Source organism: Carcharhinus amblyrhynchos, chromosome 4, assembly GCF_965287045.1.
Source record: "Carcharhinus amblyrhynchos chromosome 4, sCarAmb.v2.hapA, whole genome shotgun sequence".
Lineage (NCBI taxonomy): Eukaryota > Metazoa > Chordata > Chondrichthyes > Carcharhiniformes > Carcharhinidae > Carcharhinus > Carcharhinus amblyrhynchos.
This window is the reverse complement of record NC_137327.1, coordinates 56736809-56754251: the sequence shown is the minus strand read 5'-3', so window position 1 is coordinate 56754251 and position 17443 is coordinate 56736809. Positions and strand designations below refer to the sequence as shown.

Below are 17443 nucleotides of genomic sequence, written 5' to 3'. Positions count from 1 at the left end.
TTAGAACATAGGGAACATTTCTCATCTTCCCGTAATATCTGCAAAGGTGTTACAAACAAAAACAAGATAGATGAAGTTAAAACATAGGCTTGGATTTTTGCACCAGCCTCCCTGTCCTTTGGCGTTTTGAAGATCTAGGCTGTACAAGTCTGGGACATTACTCGGATATTCTATTAGTTTTAAGATAGCTATGGAGAATGATAGATCTGTCCCAAAAGTTAATATTCTAAATTGAGGCAAAGCCAATTTTGATGGTATCAGGCAGGAACTTTCAAAAGTTAATTGGGGGAGTCTGTGGGAAGGAAAAGGGACATATGGTAAGTGGCACACTTTCATAAGTGTGTTAACCAGGGTTCAGGGTAAACACATTCCTCTTAGAGTGAAGGGCAAGGCTGGCAGAAGTTGGGAATCCTGGATGACTCGGATATGGAGGCCCTTGTCAAGAAGAATAAAGAGGCACATCACGTGCATAGGCAGTTGTGATCAAGTGAATCTCTTGAAGAGTATAGGGGGTGTAGGAGTAGAGTTGAGAGAGAAATCAGGAGGGCAAAAAGGGGACACAAAATTGTTTTGGCACATAAGGAAAGCAGAATCCAAAGAGCTTCTACAAATGCTTAAAGGGCAAAAGAGTAACGAGGGAGAGAGTAGGGTCTCTTAAGGATGAATAAGGCCATCTATGTGCAGATCCGCAAGAGATGGGTGAGATCCTAAATGAATATTTCTCATCGGTACTTACTGTCGAGAAAAACATGGATGTTAGAGAACTTTGGGAATTAAATATTGATGTCTTGAGGAATGTACGTATTACAGAGAAGGAGGTACTGGAAGTCTTAAAACGCATCAAGATATATAAATCTGCGGGACCTGATGAGGTATATCCCAGAACATTGTGGGAGACTATGGAGGAAATTGCAGGTCCCTTAGTCAAGATATTTGAATCATTGATAGTCAAGGGTGAGATGCCTGAAGATTAGAGAGTGGCAAATGTTGTGCCTTTGTTTAAAAAGGGCTGCAGAGAAAAGCCTGGGAACTACAGGCCAGTGAGCCTCACATCTGTGGTACGTAAATTGTTGGAAGGGATTTTGAGAGACAAGATCTACAGGCATTTAGAGATACAAGGACTGATTTGGGACAGTCAGCATGGCTTTTGTGAGTGGAAAATCATGTCTCACAAATTTGATTGAGTTTTTTGAAGGGGTAACCAAGAAGGTAGATGAGGGCAGTGCAATTATGTTGTCTACATAGATTTTAGCAAGGCCTTTGACAGGGTACTGCATGGTAGGTTGTTACATAAAGTTAAATCTCACGGGATCCAAGGTGAGGTATCTAAATGGATACGAGGGTGGTTGTAGAGTTGTTTTTCAAATTGGAGGCCTGTGACCAGCGGTGTGCCTCAGGGATCAGTGCGGGGCCCACTGTTATTTGTCATTTATATTAATGATTTGGATAAGAATATAGGGAGCATGGCTGGTAAGTTTGCAGATGACACCAAGATTGGTGGCACAGTGGACAGTGAGGAAGGTTATCTTCAATTGAAATGGGATCTTGATCAATTGGGCCAGTGGGCTGACGAATGGCAGATGGAGTTTAAATTTAGACAAATGTGAGGTAATGCATTTTGGTAGATTGAACCAGGGCAGGACTTACTCGGTTAATGATAGGGCCTTGGCGAACAGAAAGATCTAGGGGTACATGTTTATCGCTCCTTGAAAGTGGAGTCACAGGTGGGCAAAGTGGTGAAGAAGGCATTTGGCATGCTTGGTTTCATCTGTCAGAACTTTGAATACAGGAGTTGGGACGTCTTGTTGAAGTTGTACAAGACATTGGTAAGGCCACATTTGGAATACTGTGTGCAATTGTGGTCACCTATTATAGAAAGGATATTATTAAACTAGAAAGAGTGCAGGAAAGATTTACTAGGATGCTACCGGGACTTGATGGATTGAGTTATAAGGAGAAGCTGAATAGACTGGGGCTTTTTTTTCTGGAGCGTAGGAGACTGAGGGGTGACCTTATAGAGGTCTATACAATAATGAGGGGCACAGACAAAGTAGATAGTCAATATCTTTTCCCAAAAGGTAGAGAAGTCTAAAACCAGAGGACATAGGTTTAAGGTGAGAGGGGAGAGACACAAAAGTGTCCAGAGGGGCAATCTTTTCGCACAGGGAGTGGTGAGTCTCTGGAACAAGCTGCCAGTGAAAGTAGTAGAGGTGGGTACAATTTTATCTTTTAAAATGCATATAGATAGTTACATGGGTATGATGGGTATAGAGGTAGATGGGCCAAATGCAGGCAATTGGGATTAGTTTAGGGGTGTTTAAAAAAAGGACAACATGGACAATTGGGCCGAAGGGCCTGTTTCCATGCTGCAAACCTCTATGACTCTACTCAATGCTGTTAATCTCTCTTTCCCAATCCTTGACGCACAATTTAAGAGATGGCCTTAAATAGCAACAAAATCTTTTCAACCATATCTCACCTTAAAACGCGCTAACAAAGGTTGACTGTATGGCTGGTGTCCATTGTCCTGCTCCAACAGCTTCTCGAGGCTGACAGCCCGGTCCAGCTCGAGGCCTGAACTAGTGTCCCAAAGGAAGGCCACCCGTTCTAAATCCTGTGGGAAAGGTGGAAGATGAAATTAAATACCAAGCTTTCTAGTAAAAGAAAAATATCAAAATAAATTACACTCAGGTAGCATTGCACAAAGTGGGCTCAGAAATCTGTGTAGTAAGAAACCACAGTCAGTATTGTGCATGCTACTGGAGCTATTTTAGGGACTTGAGATTTGCATATATCCTGCATGGAAATCTTCCCAGATTAAAATATTCTCATATGGAAGACAAAATAATGGCCAGTCTTCAGCCTAGGAAGAGGACTCATCCAAATGTATTAAATACTAAATAAAAAGAAAAAAATTACATTTATATTACAGGACCAGCCAAAATATTGCCAAAGAAATACTTTCAAAGTTTAGTCACTGTTGGAGTGGAGGAAACACAGCAGTCAAATTGTGCACAGAAAACTCCCACAAACAGGAATGTGATTTTTTTTACTATTAATTTGTAGGATGGAGTGTCACTAGCTGGGACAGCAATTATTGCCCATTTCTAGTTGCCCTTGAGAAGGTGATGGTGAGCTGCCTTCTTGAACTGCTGTAGTCCATGTGGTTAGGTACAACCACAGTGCTGTTACAGTGGGTATTCCAGGGTTTTGACCCAGTAATAGTGAAGGAATGGTGATATATTTCCAAGTCAGGATTGTGAGTGACTTAGAGAGGGACCTCAAGGTGATGGCGTTCCCAGATATCTGCTGCCCTTATCCTTATTCCTTAGTTTTGAAAGGTGAATAACAAAATGTTTTTGGGATGTCAATTGAGTTGTAAATATTCAACAGTAAACCAGGGATAATTCTCTGCTCCTCTTCAAAATACTGTCATGAGATTTTTTTTGACCAGCTGAGAGCCTTGATTCGATGCCTTATCTGAAATAAGGAGCAGCACTCCCTTAGTACTGCACTGAAGTGTCAGCTTTGACTTTTTGTGATCAAGTTCTGGAATAAGTTTAGACAAGGTACACCTATTATGATCCAGAGGGTCAGGTGGTGCAGGACAGAATTGGAGCCAATCCTTTACAAGCATTTATTTATTTATGAAGGTATACGTTACAAACATACTGAAACTGTAGTTGTTGTGTTAAATGCATGTTCTTGTTTATAAGGATGCAAGTGAATCTCCAAGTAATGCCTGCCACATGCATAGAATTAAGGATAATTAATATACAACTAACAAAATTTACTACTTCAAATTAAGCCAGGAAAGTTAAGATCAGAGCACATATAAATGGAGATTGGAACTATGGAAGATAACAGCTTAGAAGGAAGATAAACTTAATGTAAATTTTGTTTCCGGGCAGTGCTCACCTTTATTCTGCTATTAACACCTACTCTGATCAATCTTTGTTTCTTTAATCCTATAATTACCACTCCCTTTGCCTTTATTCCATGACACCTTTGTAATTTTATCTCCCCCATTCTCTAACCTATCCCTTACCTTCTCTTTTATTCCACCTGACCCTCCCCCTTTTTCAAAATCATAAAACCTATTACATTCCTATGTCTCTGAAGTTCTGAAAAGAGTCATATTGGACTTGAAATGTTAATTCTATTTCTCTCTCTCCACAAATGCTGTCACGCCTGATGAATATTTCTTGCATTTTTAAAATATTTCTGTATAAATGTTCTTCATTTTGTTCAGCTGACCCTAACTGTGCCAATTATTTGCTAGAGTAATCTAAATCTGCTCTCACTGCTCCATTCTCTTACTAGTCCTTCATCTCCCTCTACTTCAACTATGTATGTACTCTTCCTTTAAATTATGCAATCATCTCTGGGGCAAAGCACTTCATGCACCATCTACCTTTAAATTCACTGAGCTTAGCTGCTGTCAGGAGGATTGGGGGAAGAAAAAGTACATCACGGGAAAGACAAATATGGAACTTTTTCCTCGCCTCTCTCCGAAATTTGTTAGTAACTATTTTGACCCCTCATCATAACTTCCCCTGCCAGAGGAAATATTCTATTCTCTTGTACTTTGCTTTGGGGCTTTGAATCTGATTTGCACTTTGTAAACAGGCATGGACAGTGATGTATGCAGGAAACACTGGATTCTGGACAGAATCATTGGGCGAAATTTTCCAGCCAGTTCCGCTGTCAGGATCTACTGGTCCCGCCAACAGTAACCCCTAACCTCCTCCATTGGGGAGGGTGCAAACAGTGAAAAACCTTGTTGACAGCAACAGGACTGGAAGATTGTGCCATTGGTAGGCTACCCCCACTGCCACAAAAGTCGCCACAAAACAGGGTGGGGAGGTGGGGGCATCGGAAAATTCTGCCCATAGAATTTTACCAGATGGAAAGATATCCGTTAACATTCCCATGAGAACCACAGTAGAAATTCTGTCTCAATATTCTAAGTCCAACTGAACTAATGTTTTACAGAGGCTTACAGCATCGCCTCTTTGGTTTCTGTTCTCTCCAGCTCCTAGTTATAAAACCAAGGATTCCAAATGGCATTTTTTAAATAGACTATCTACTCGTTGCCACAAATTTAACTATTGTTTTGGCTTTTGCAGTACTTAATAATGTTAGGATTTCAGGGCTTAACAATGAAGTCTTGAGCATGTATAGTAAATATTGACATAGCCAGCAATGCCGCCAGCAATGCCCAGATCCCCTGAATAAATAAAACAGTCACAGATTGTTGTTGAATCAAAGGTTACGGTCAATCAGTCTATCCATGGCCTTGTCCCATCTTACTTTTGTAACTTTCAGTCCAAAACCCTCTTAAGATCTCCACTCTCCTCCAATTCTGGCCTCTTGTGCATCCCCAATTTAGTTGCTGTGCAATGTCTTCAGGTGCCAAAATCTTAAACTCTGGAATTTCCCCTGTAAACCTCTCCACTTGTCCCTCCTGAATTAAAAGCAATCTCTTCAACTGAGCTTTCGGTCACCAATCCCAACACTTGCTTGTGAAAGATTGTGTTAATGATATGAAGTGCCTTGAAATGCCTGGGAAATGTTGCAACGTTAAAGGCACCATATAAATTGCTATTTGTTCAAGATGGGATTGATAATTCATGTGCATAGTTTTGCTTGTGAATATACCTGTTTTTCTTGTCCTTTTGAGGTATCTAATATAACATACTTCCATTTGCCACGGTCCCCTTTCCATTCTTCCACGGTAGCAATGGTGGGTTTCTCAAGTTCCAGGCATATCTGGGGAAACCAAGCATTGGAGCAGGTTAGTAATGTAATTATGCTCCACTGATGCCCTCCACTGGTGGAGGTGCTGAAGGGCGCAGTAACTTGATAGGTAACTAAAGGAGAAAGACTTATATTTATGGAACTTCTGATCAAATGTGTGACTATCATTTAACATACAATTCATTTCAAGTGCAGTTGCTATATTGTCAAGCACAACCATCATTTTTTCATACATTTCTCATAAACAGCAGTGAAATTAATGACAACTGAACGTCATTTAGATGGAAGTTTAGGTGACTTAAGGGATGAATGAGAGTTAACTCAATAGGAGAAGTCACTGCTCAAATCAAAATATAAAACCTAATATGTACCCAAGAGGCCTGGTAGGGCCTTGTTGAACTTTAACCCAAGATTGGGATGACTAGCACAGTGCTTGTCAGTAATGCTGTAGACTAGAGTGTCAGCCTGTATGATATACTCAGAACTGTCCATTATGGAAGCATGTATACTATCAACTGAGCTACACTGCTAGGTACAGACCCATTAAATCCCTCTGCCCAATCACCAATGGGTACAGACCCACTAAATCCTTCTTGTCCAATCACTGCCAGCTACTGATCCATCAAATCCCTCCTGTCCAATCACTACAGGTACTGATCCATTAAATCCCTCCTTTCCAATCAACACCGGGCACTGACCCTCCAATTCCATCCATTATTTATTCATTTATGGATGCTGGCATCACTGGCCATTCCAGCACTTATTGCCATCTCTAATTGGTCTTGAGAAGGTGAGGGTGAGCTGCTTTCTGGAAACATTTCAGTCCATGTGGTGTAGGCACACCAACAGTGCTGATAGTGAGAGAGTTCTGCAATTTTGATTCAGCAATATCTTTTTAATTCAGGATGGCGTGTAGCTTGGAGGGTAACTTGCGGGAGGTTGTGTTCCCATGCGTCTGCAGTCCTTGTTCTTCTAGGTGGTAGAATCATAAATTTGGAAGGTGCTATTGGGGAAGCCTTACCAAGCTGCTACAGTACAGCTTGTAGATGCTACATGCTGAGTAGAGCAAACGTTTAAGGTGGTGGAATGGGTGCCAATCAAGTGGGCTGCTTTGCCCTGGATGGTGTCAGGCTTTCTAAGTGTTATTGGATCTCCATTCATCCAGGCAAATGGAGAGTATTCCATCACACTCCTGACTTGCGTCTTGTAGATAGTGGACAGGGTTTCGGAAGTCAGGAGATGACTTACTCATTGCAGAATTCCCAGTTTCCCACCTACTCCTGGAGTCACAGTATTTACATGGCTGATCCTGTTCAGTTTCTGGTCAATGTTAACCCCAAGGATGTTGATCGTGGGGAATTCACCAACAGTAATGCTGTTGAATATCAACTTTGTTAGATTCTCTCTTGTTGGAGATGTATATTACCTGCCTCTTGTATGCCTTGAATATTATTTGCCTATGATCAGCCCATAGGGCAGCCTGCTGGAGCTGGGTTACGGAGAGTACGTTGGGTTACAGATGGTATATAAACTTTGGAACAGGAACAGCAAGAATAATTTACACAAGGTTCGGGAGGGTATTTCTATATGAATAACACTTGAAAACTGTAGAGGGAGGAGCTCCCTCAGTTTCTGTGTGTGACTGATGGTAATTGCTCTTTAACGAGGTGAGTAGCTTTGTTGGTTAGACTATGCTGCCTAACATGCCATACATTTCAGTTTGCATTCAGGCTGCCTTATGTTATATGAGTCACTACTATCAGAAAGGTTCTGGGTTTGATTGTTAGTCTGAGATGAGGTTGCAGATCTCAGGCAGGTTAGCTGAAGGCTGCCGCAACTGATCTCAGTTTTCCTGAGATAGGGAGGTCTTTCCTCCCTCTGCTCCAAGTCACTCAACAAAGATTGCTGCTGAACATGTGTGTGCATCAAGCACAGTGCAGGGCACGGCTGCATTTCTTCCCAAGTAAGTTACTTTCAACTGAATGGATATGCTGCCTCATTGACCAAGATGCCAGAGGACATGTGGTGCCCATACAATAGTATCCACTCCCAAGCAAGGAATTGATGGTATCAATGGAGATGCACAATGGCATCTTGAAATTCCTACTTCAGTGTTTCAAGCACTCAGTGGGAGCACAGATTAGGAAGATCCACATTTTGTTTGTAAAGAAAAACCACAGGCCTGGAATGTTGAATTTCCTCATCTGCACTTCCAGAGTGCAGCAAATGTGGAAGTGACAGATTCAAGCTTGTCTCTTTCTCTCTCAATCTCTCTAAGCCAAATTATTTCCGTAAATTTTCAATCAGCAAGCTTTTTTTATTCATTAATGGGATATGGGGTGGGCCAGCATTTATTGTCTCTGAGAAGTTGGTGGTGAGCTGCCTTCTTGAACTGCTGCAGCCCATGTGGTGGAGGTACTCCCCAACAGTGCAGTTAGGGAGGGATTTCCAGGGATTTGACCCGCAACAGGGAAGGAATGGTGATATATTTCCAGGTCAGGATGATGACTGACTTGGAGGGGAACTTCCAAGTAGTGGTGTTCCAGGTATCTGTTGTTATTGTCCTCCTAGATGGTGGTGGTTGTGGGAAGGTGTTGTCCAAGAAGACTCGATGAGTTGCTGCAGTTAATCTTGGAAGATGCTCCACACTTCTGCCACTGTGTGCTGGTGGTGGAAGGGGTGAATGTCCAGTAACTCAGCCACTCTCAGTTTCCCGTCACCAACACCCTTCATTGTGCACCAAAAGGAAGGGCTTTCGCAGGCAGGTAGTTTCCACCTTGGGACCTTGAACCTAAATCTGGAAACAGTAACAGTTTTGGGAAACGCCACTGAATGCTTCCCATAGGATGCATCTCTGCTCTCTCAGTAAAGCATCTCGTACTCCACGAAGCCCACAGCGAGACCTATTGTTGATCCCTTGTGACCTACGTGGCCATCATATCAGATTGTTTGTAGATGGGGGTGCCAATCAAGCGAGCTGCTTTGTCTTGCAAAAGTGTTGAGTTCCTTAACTGTTCTGGAGTTACACATAACCAGACAAGGGGAGAGCATTTCATCACAATCCCGATTTGTGCCTTGTATGTGATATGGACTGGCTTAGGGGAGTCAGGAAGTGAGTACTGCCACAGGATTCCCAGCCTCTGACCTGCTCCAGTAGCCACAGTATTTAATACAACTGTCCAATTCAGTTTTTGCTTAATGGTAACCCCCAAGATGTTGGCTTTCAGTGATGATAATGACACTGAAAATCGAGCGGAGATAGTTAGATTCTTTCTTGTTGGAGGTGGTCATTGCCTGGCACTAGTGTGGCATGAATGTTACATGCCACTTGTTTGCCCACACCTGAATATTGTCCAAGTCTTGGTGCATTACTTGGACTGCTTTGGTATCTGAGAAATTGTGAATGATTGAACATTGCGCAATCATCAGTGAACATCCTCACTCCTAACCTTATGATGGAAGGAAGGTCACTGACCCTAGTTATGCATGGGCTTCTTGGTGCCACACTCAGTCAAATGCTGCCTTAACGTCAAAGGCAGTCACTCTTACCAATCTCGAGTCTAGCTCTTTTGTCCATGTTTGAAACAAGGCTATAAGGAGGTCAGGAGCTGAGTGACAATGGCAGAATGCAAACGGAGCATCCGTGAGTAGGTTATTGCTGAGTAACTACCGCTTGATTATTGATGAATCTTCCATCACTTTACTGATGATTGAGAGTAGATTGATGGGGGGCAGGAACTAGCCAGGTTGGATTGGTCCTGCATTTTGTAGACTGGACATACCACATTGCCAGGTAGATGCCAGTATTGTAGCTGTACTGTTTGGTTAGGGGCACAGCATGTTCTGGACCACAAGTCTTCAATATTATTGCCAGGAATATTGTCAGGGCTCATAGCCTTTGCAGTGTCCAGTGCCTTAAACCATTTTTGATAATATGGAGCGAATCAAATTAGCTGAAGTCTGACATCTGTATTGCTGGGGATATCTGGAAAAAACCCAAGATGAATCATCCACTCTGCACTTTTGGGTGAAGTTTGTTGCAAATGCTTTATGCTTTGCACTGATGTTTAATGTGCACTATGCGTAGTTAGGTCCCACTACAGCAAAGATTTACTGTAAAAGGTGAAATAGGAGCAACAGCCTGTGACAGACAACAGCACAGCTCAACAATGCACAAGTATTAACAGGCATGATAAATATCCACATTTGCATTTAGCATCAGTTTGAATGGGTGTGGTGCATGCTTAGAATCCAATTAATCATAAGGAGAAAGAGCACAGGGGCCACAATGAGTAAACAGCATTCCATTTGAAGTTAATTCACAGAATGCCGATCTTAGGCCACTGAGGTGGAAGATCAAAGGAGCTAAATTTAGTCCAACCAAAGATTAGGATGGAAGGAATGTGCAGTGGAAAGAACTGATGTGGTGGCTGTGGAGAGTTTGTTTAAAGCATACCAGGAAAACAGGTTAAAGTGGAAAAGATCACATGGACTACCAAGCCCGCTTCCTGTACTCTGTCACTCACTCAATTATCTATTGAAAGAAGATTCTTTCAGAAATATTTACTAACCTTAAGCAATAAATACTGGGCGGAAATTTTTGGCTCCATCTTGTTAGGGATGGAATCATAAAATGTAACAAGCCATTCAAAACTCCACTGACTTCGGCAGGAATGGAAAATTCAGGCAGCAGGAGCTGCCAGAAAATTCCAACCATCCAAACTTCTCTTTGGGCTGTCTATTTCAGTGTTCAAACTAGCCCATCTCTCATAATGGGCACGTCGCAGTGGGACCTGTGAGTGAGCCTGAGCCTATATCCAGAGGTTTAGGCCTCTGTGGTTGGCTTTGATTAAGCACTGAGACCCTGGCTTTAACTTCACCTCAGAACTCCTGCATTTCCTCATTTCTTTTGACTTATAGGAATAATGACTTGGACGGTTTTGAAACCGGATTCAATTTACTATGTGAATAAACCTTTCAGTGGAGTGAGGAGTGAGTGAACTGGCTATCCTCCTGATTGTGTGTTTGTCTCATGTGACATCCGTAACTTTTTTTTTCAGTCACTGAACATGACATACTTCAAACAGATAATGTTGGTCAAAGTTCAATATAACGTGACCATTATCTGCTGACCCAAGAATAGCAGGAATGTTTGACTGTAAGGTCAAACCGCGTCACCTCAATCATGTCCTATCACCGACATGGAGATGCTCTGAATTGGCAATTTCTCACTACATTTCTGCTAGCTTGTACAATATGGTCAGAATCTTGGGAGGGGCAGGAGCATCTGGTGAAGGAGAGACTTAATCTGGGGAAAATTCCTCTTTAAAATGAGTAATTTGCTGGGAATGTTTTCACATATGAGGGATGAGAAAATTAGATAGCTATGTTGATGAGGTTAGGACTGTTTTCCTTGAAGAGAAGGTGTAAAAAGATTTGATAAAAGCATATAAAACATGAGGGATCTGGACAGAGCAGATGGGGAAAAACTGTGCCTGCTGTTTTGTCTAGTTTATTTATTAGTGTCACAAGTAGGCTTATATTAACACTGCAATGAAGTTACTGTGAAAAACCCCTAGTCATCACACTCTGGCGCCTGTCCGGGCACACTGAGGGTAAATTTAGTATGAACAATGCACCTAACCAGCATATCTTTCAGATTGTGGGAGGAAACTGGAACAGCTGGGTGAACCCCACACAAATACAGGGAGAACATGCAGGCTCTGTACGGACGGTGATCCAAGCTGGGAATTGAACCTGGGTCCCTGGCATTGTGAGGCAGCAGTGCTAACCACTATGCCACCATGCCACCCATATGGAAGTATTGAGAGCCAGAGGGCACAAATTTAAGATAATTAATCAAAAAAGCAATGGAGGCATGAGGAAAAGATTTTCATGCAGTGAGTCATTTAATTCTGGAGGATGCTGCCTGAGAGTGTGCTGGAGGCAGATTCAATTGAGGCACTTAACAGCGAGTCAGATTACTAACTGAAAAAGAAAAATGTGCAGGAGAAGACTAGAGGGTGGCACTATGTATATTGCTCTTTTGGAAAGCTAGTATAGATATGTCAGGCTGAATGGTCTTATTTCTGTGGTATAGGTACTCTGTGATACTGAATTCTTTCCTGTATTTGTGATGAAACATTCCGCAAGCAAGACTCAATAAAGCAAACAGATGGGGAGTTACCTTATCTAAAACATCTTCATGCAGTACCTCCTGCATCGCCAATAACTTGATCCTGCAAACAACACAATGTCACGTTAGGCACTTCAACTAGAAATTAAGAGCAGGGTTTTTCCAATCTCGTGGCAACAGATTTGGTGGTACAACTGAGGGCAAAATGACAGAATCTCGTATCTGAAAGCTCATCTCTGCAATCCGCCTGTTTGCAGTTTTGTCTGGGGCAGGATCTAATTGGCACCCATTATCCAGCTGGCAGAGACGGGTTAGCTAGTTAGGCTGCAACTGGTGTCCACTTGGGGGAAAATTGTTTATGTCTTCAGTACCACCTTGTACTTACTGTATTAAGGGTGGTTCATGCCCACTGAGGACTGGGTTGAGACTCGTCCAGGCTCATTAATCGCCAGCCCATAAATGATAGGAGATCTTTGACTATGATTTAAGATGAGATTCAAACCCCTGTTATGGGGGCGATTGTCCATCACACCGTTTCACCCTCACAACAACAAAAAGGAATGTGAATTTATACACCACCTTTAACATAATAAAATGCTTCACAATGCTTTCACAAAGCATTTCAGACAAAATATGATACCAGGCCACATTAGGAGATAGCAGACCATATAATCAAAAGCTTAGTCAAAGAGGAAGGATTTAAGCAGCATCTTAAAGGAGAAGAGAAAGTCAAAGGGGTTTAGCGAGAGAATTCCAGAGCTTAAGGGCCTAAACAGATGAAGACATGTCACCAACAATTGGGGCTGCACAATACTATCATTGTGCTTTGCATGATACACACACAATCCGTTTGTCTTATTTATTTTTGGTTGATAATGGACAAAGCAATACCCCACAACACATAACTATGGTCTCAGAGCAGAAATATAGATGGGAGGTAAAGGAACCTATTCAAATCTCTGGCATTCTCTGCCCGTTGAAGTGGTGGAGGCTACCTTGCTGAATATATTTAAGTCATGGGTAGATAGGTTTCTGATAGACAGGGGAATTAAGGATTACGGGGAGAAAGCGGGAAAGTGGAACTGATCCACTTCAGATCAGCCATGATCTTACTGAATGGCGGGGCAGGCTCGAAGGGCTGGATGGCCTACTCCTGCTCCTATTTCTTATGTTCTTATGTTCTTAAAACATCCTGTGAGTGATAATTGTGTGGCCACACCTCAGCACAATTTCTGCTGATAACACAGGGAAAGAACATAATAATATCACAACCATGTGATTCTATTTTATACAAAAACTATACACAATTGAAAAAGATGGAAGAAGGCCCCATTTGAGTTACAGGCCACAAGTGGACTGGCTTAGGAAAACACAGAACCCAATACCTCAAGTAGGCTGAATCTTTAAAGGGAAGAGGGAAATGTTGGACAAAATACATATTGGGTCAATTCCAGGAAGTCAGTACAATAACAATTACATCTGGTTATTGTGAATGGGCTGTATCCATCTTTTACAACTCAAACTAATGAGCTTCCGTAAGATACTAAACCCTGATTGAGCCAGGTGGAGTGGGAATTCCTGACATAGGGAGTACCCTCTTAGTTATCGCCTCTTGAGGTTATTGATCCTGTAAAAGAAGAGTGAATGTTCTTCCCTTTAGAAGGTCAATTGCTCCCCCTCCATCAGCACCCCTCTGCCCCACCTTGTCCCCAACCTCTCCTAAGTTAGTGGTTCAAGGGTAAAAGAACAAAGAACAGTACAGCACAGGAACAGGCCCTTCGACCCTCCAAGCCTGCGCCGCTCATGGTCCCAACTAGACCATTCGTTTGTATCTCTCTATTCCCAGTCTGTTCATGTGGCTATCTAGATAAGTCTTAAATGATCCCAGCATGTCCGCCTCAACCACCTTGCTTGGCAGCGCATTCTGGGCCCCCACCACCCTTTGTGTAAAATACGTCCTCCTGACATCTGTGTTGAACCTTGCCCACTTAACCTTGAACTTGTGACCCCTTGTGTTCGTCACCTCTGATCTGGGATAAAGTTTCCCACTGTTCACCCTATCTATGCCCTTCACAATCTTACACACCTCTATTAGGTCGCCCCTCATCCTCTGTCTTTCCAGGGAGAACAACCCCAGTTTGTCCAATCCCTCCTCTTGGCTAAGACCCTCCATACCAGATAACATCCTGATAAACTTTTTCTGTACTCTCTCCAAAGCCTCCACATCCTTCTGGTAGTGAAGCGACCAGAACTGGACACAGTATTCCAAATGTGGCCTAACCAACGTTCTATATAGCTGCAACATCATATGCCAACTTTTATACTCTATGCCCTGTCCAATAAAGGTAAGTGTACCATATGGCTTCTTCACCACCCTCTCCACCTGTGCTGCCACCTTTAGGGATCTGTGGACTTGCACACCCAGGTCCCTCTGTGTGTCTATACTCACTGTGGTTCTGCCATTTATTACATAGCTCCTCCCTCCATTAAATCTACTGAAATGCATCACCTTGCATTTATCTGGACTAAATTCCATCTGCCATTTCTCCACCCAATTTTCCAGTCTATCTATATCCTGCTGTATTCTCTGACAATGTTCATCACTACCCGCAACTCTAGCAATCTTTGTGTCATCCGCAAACTTACTGATCACACCTGCTACATCTTCTTCCAAATCATTTATATATATCATAAACAGCAGAGGTCCTGATACAGAGCTCTGCGGAACACCACTAGTCACAGACCTCCAACCGGAAAAAAACCTCTCCACCGCTACCCTCTGTCTTCTATGGCCAAGCCAGTTCTCCACCCATCTAGTTAGCTCACCTTTTACCCCGTGAGATTTAACCTTTTGCACCAGCCTGCCTTGTCAAACTAAAATCCATATAGATGACATCCATGGACCTTCACTGGAAAGGCTAATACTTATTGCCCATCTCTAGATGCCCTTCAGAAGGTAGTGGCGAGCTGCCTCCTTGAATAGTTGCAGTCTATGTGGTAAAGCTAGTCCCAATATAATTACACATTCCAGATTCTTGGCCTGTTTTCACCTGTTTATCTGAACATCCATTGTATAAATATTGATCACAAACAGAGTCAAACAAAGGCTGTTCAGAGCCTGCAGTTACTCAGATAACACAGCATGTTCGTAAAAGCAAAATTGCTTTCAGCTGTACAGATTGTAAAGTGAAAATTAAATGTGCTATATTAACCCAACAACGTTAACACTCCTTTCTGTGATGAGAAAATTGAGATTGCCAAGTGCGATGTTGATATAACAACTATTCCTTCCAACACTGGCTGCAGTGCCTACTGTCTGCTGCACGCACTGCAGTAATTCATTACTATTGACCAGTTGGGCAGAATGGCTTCCTTCAGTACTGTGAATACTTTGTCATATTTATTGATACCATTTCCTGTACATTTGGTGACATGGCAAGGTGTTTAACAAGCGCGTCTGGTATTCGGCCCAGCTTTCCTCACTAAACCAATCAGATTAACTGGTCATTTGCCTTGTTAGTAGAAGCTTATAGGTGCGGAAGGGTAATTGTGCTTGCCTACATATCAACAAATACTGCTATGACAATTGTATAAATATGACATTACAGATTTAAAGGATAACTGTTTTCCAGGTACATTTCTGTTTTCAAATCTTTACACTGCATTTAAAAGCCTTTTTCAAAACATAAGTGTGGGAACACAATATAGTCCCTTCCAGTATTTTTGAAACCTGGTCAGACTCATGCCTCTAGAATTAGCTATAGAAATAAATAAAATGCATCCTTCAGGGATGTCCACTGAACTCTAAAAGTGTAGTAAATGCAGTAATTGGCGATCATCAGTTGGCTAACAAACTACAATGGATTTATTATATACAATTATATACAGGGTGCAACAATCAATGTTTTCATTCTCAGCTCTAGGATCAATCTGGCTACAAAAGGCCGTGCTGTGCCCTGAATTCCCCGCCCTCATTCCCCATCGGGTGATTGGATCACACGACCCTCAAAGGGGCCAACTACTACAAAATGGTTTAAAAACCTCTTTTACATCTGACGGAACTGGAGGCAGGAAAGGACCTTAAAAGGATCTCAACACATTTAACTTTCCTTGCCTGGTGGAACAATCCTTCATCATAGCATAGCAGCTATTTTGTTTTTGATCGTAACTAGGCAGGCTGAATGTAGCCATTTCTATGTGCAGAATCCCAGGAAGAATTCTGAGAAATAGGTTCTCAGCCAAGGAAGGACAAACAGGAAGAAATGAACTGCTATTTTGGTAAAAGTGTTTAGGCAAGTTGCAAGTGCTGTTGTTGCAGAATAGAGGAATATTAAACCTCCTCTCTCTACCCCAAAAACTTGCTGGCCTGCTGAATTCACCTGAAAAGGCAAGTTGACTACTGAAGCCATCTCAGCTGCTAAATGGAACCTCAAATTTTAATCCCTTCACTCAATCTGCCTGATACCCTACAAAGGTTGATTTCAAATTTAATTTAAGTATTACTAACAAACTCAAGGCTAGAGTTAAGAGATTTATATTTGCTTGGGTAAAACATTTTAATTAAGGTATAGTTTCAGGTAAGTTTAATTTAATAATTCTGTGTTTTGAGGGGAGTTGTAGATATATTTCATGTTGGAAAAAATGTTTGGTGCTTTAGGGATTAACTTCAGTTCCTGTTGAAATCCAAAGTGATCTGCCTCAGCAACAATCAGAGAGAGAGGGTGGAACTGTAGCACTCTCTGTTCTTAAGTGTAGCAAACATGTGGCAGATATTTTTTTTGAGGGCTAAGGGAGATGGGGGGTAAGATCTCTTTCTCAGTTCTGGTCAAGGTTGAGAAAGGCTATAACAATAGAAAATACCAAAGCTAAATAAGCCATCTTAACAGACTCCGAGAATGGTGATAGAAAATAGACTTCAGAATACTGAAGCTAAATGAATAGAGAATAAGGTATGCCCCAATAGAAATCAAGGAAGAGAGAAACAAGAGCTTTGAGTTAAAGAAGCTAGATTTATTGTTGGGAGAAGACTTTCAGAGGCAACAGGAAGTTTTGAAGTAATACAATTAAAAAACTGGGACTTGATTAAAGCAATTGACAGTGAGAAGAAACAGTAAGCCTGTTGAGGCAGAGGAAACTGAAAGGGATTGGTTCAAAATCTTGACAGGAATTACTGCCAAATGTGAAGTGAAAACTCAGCTATGAAAATTATCTGGGGAAATTCTGAGGAAGAATCCACAAACCAAACTTGTGTGCTAATGGAACTATTGAAGCTTTGAATGTACTTTGTGATCCATGAAAATCTTAAAACCTGTGTGTATTCGTTAAGCGAAAGTATAAAGGCATATTATAATCCATTTCCATTTCATGTTTAAGAAATGTTTTCTTTAGTTGGCAAAACCAATTAGCAGTACTATGACTGTTTCCTCCATGTTTGGTTTTTTTTAAAAGTTACGGTCTTTGAGCCAGGGTTCCATTCTGAGATCTTGCTATCCAATTATAACATCAACTGGGATTGTAACAGTAGTTTAGCTTTTATCTGCTTTTCAT

At 41.9% G+C, this 17443-nt stretch overlaps 1 protein-coding gene across 1 annotated transcript in view; it reads right to left on the bottom strand.

Annotated features, from left to right (window-relative positions):
• Nucleotides 1-17443, bottom strand: part of LOC145342043 (endonuclease/exonuclease/phosphatase family domain-containing protein 1-like) — a 42516-nt gene that overhangs the window by 14110 nt on the left and 10963 nt on the right. Inside the window, exons 3-5 of the mRNA XM_080187205.1 lie at nucleotides 11948-11999; nucleotides 5662-5772; nucleotides 2480-2614 (exon numbers count right to left, since the gene is read on the bottom strand). Coding sequence (XP_080043331.1) covers nucleotides 2480-2614; nucleotides 5662-5772; nucleotides 11948-11999 — 298 coding nt within the window. The remainder of the gene's footprint in view (nucleotides 1-2479; nucleotides 2615-5661; nucleotides 5773-11947; nucleotides 12000-17443) is intronic.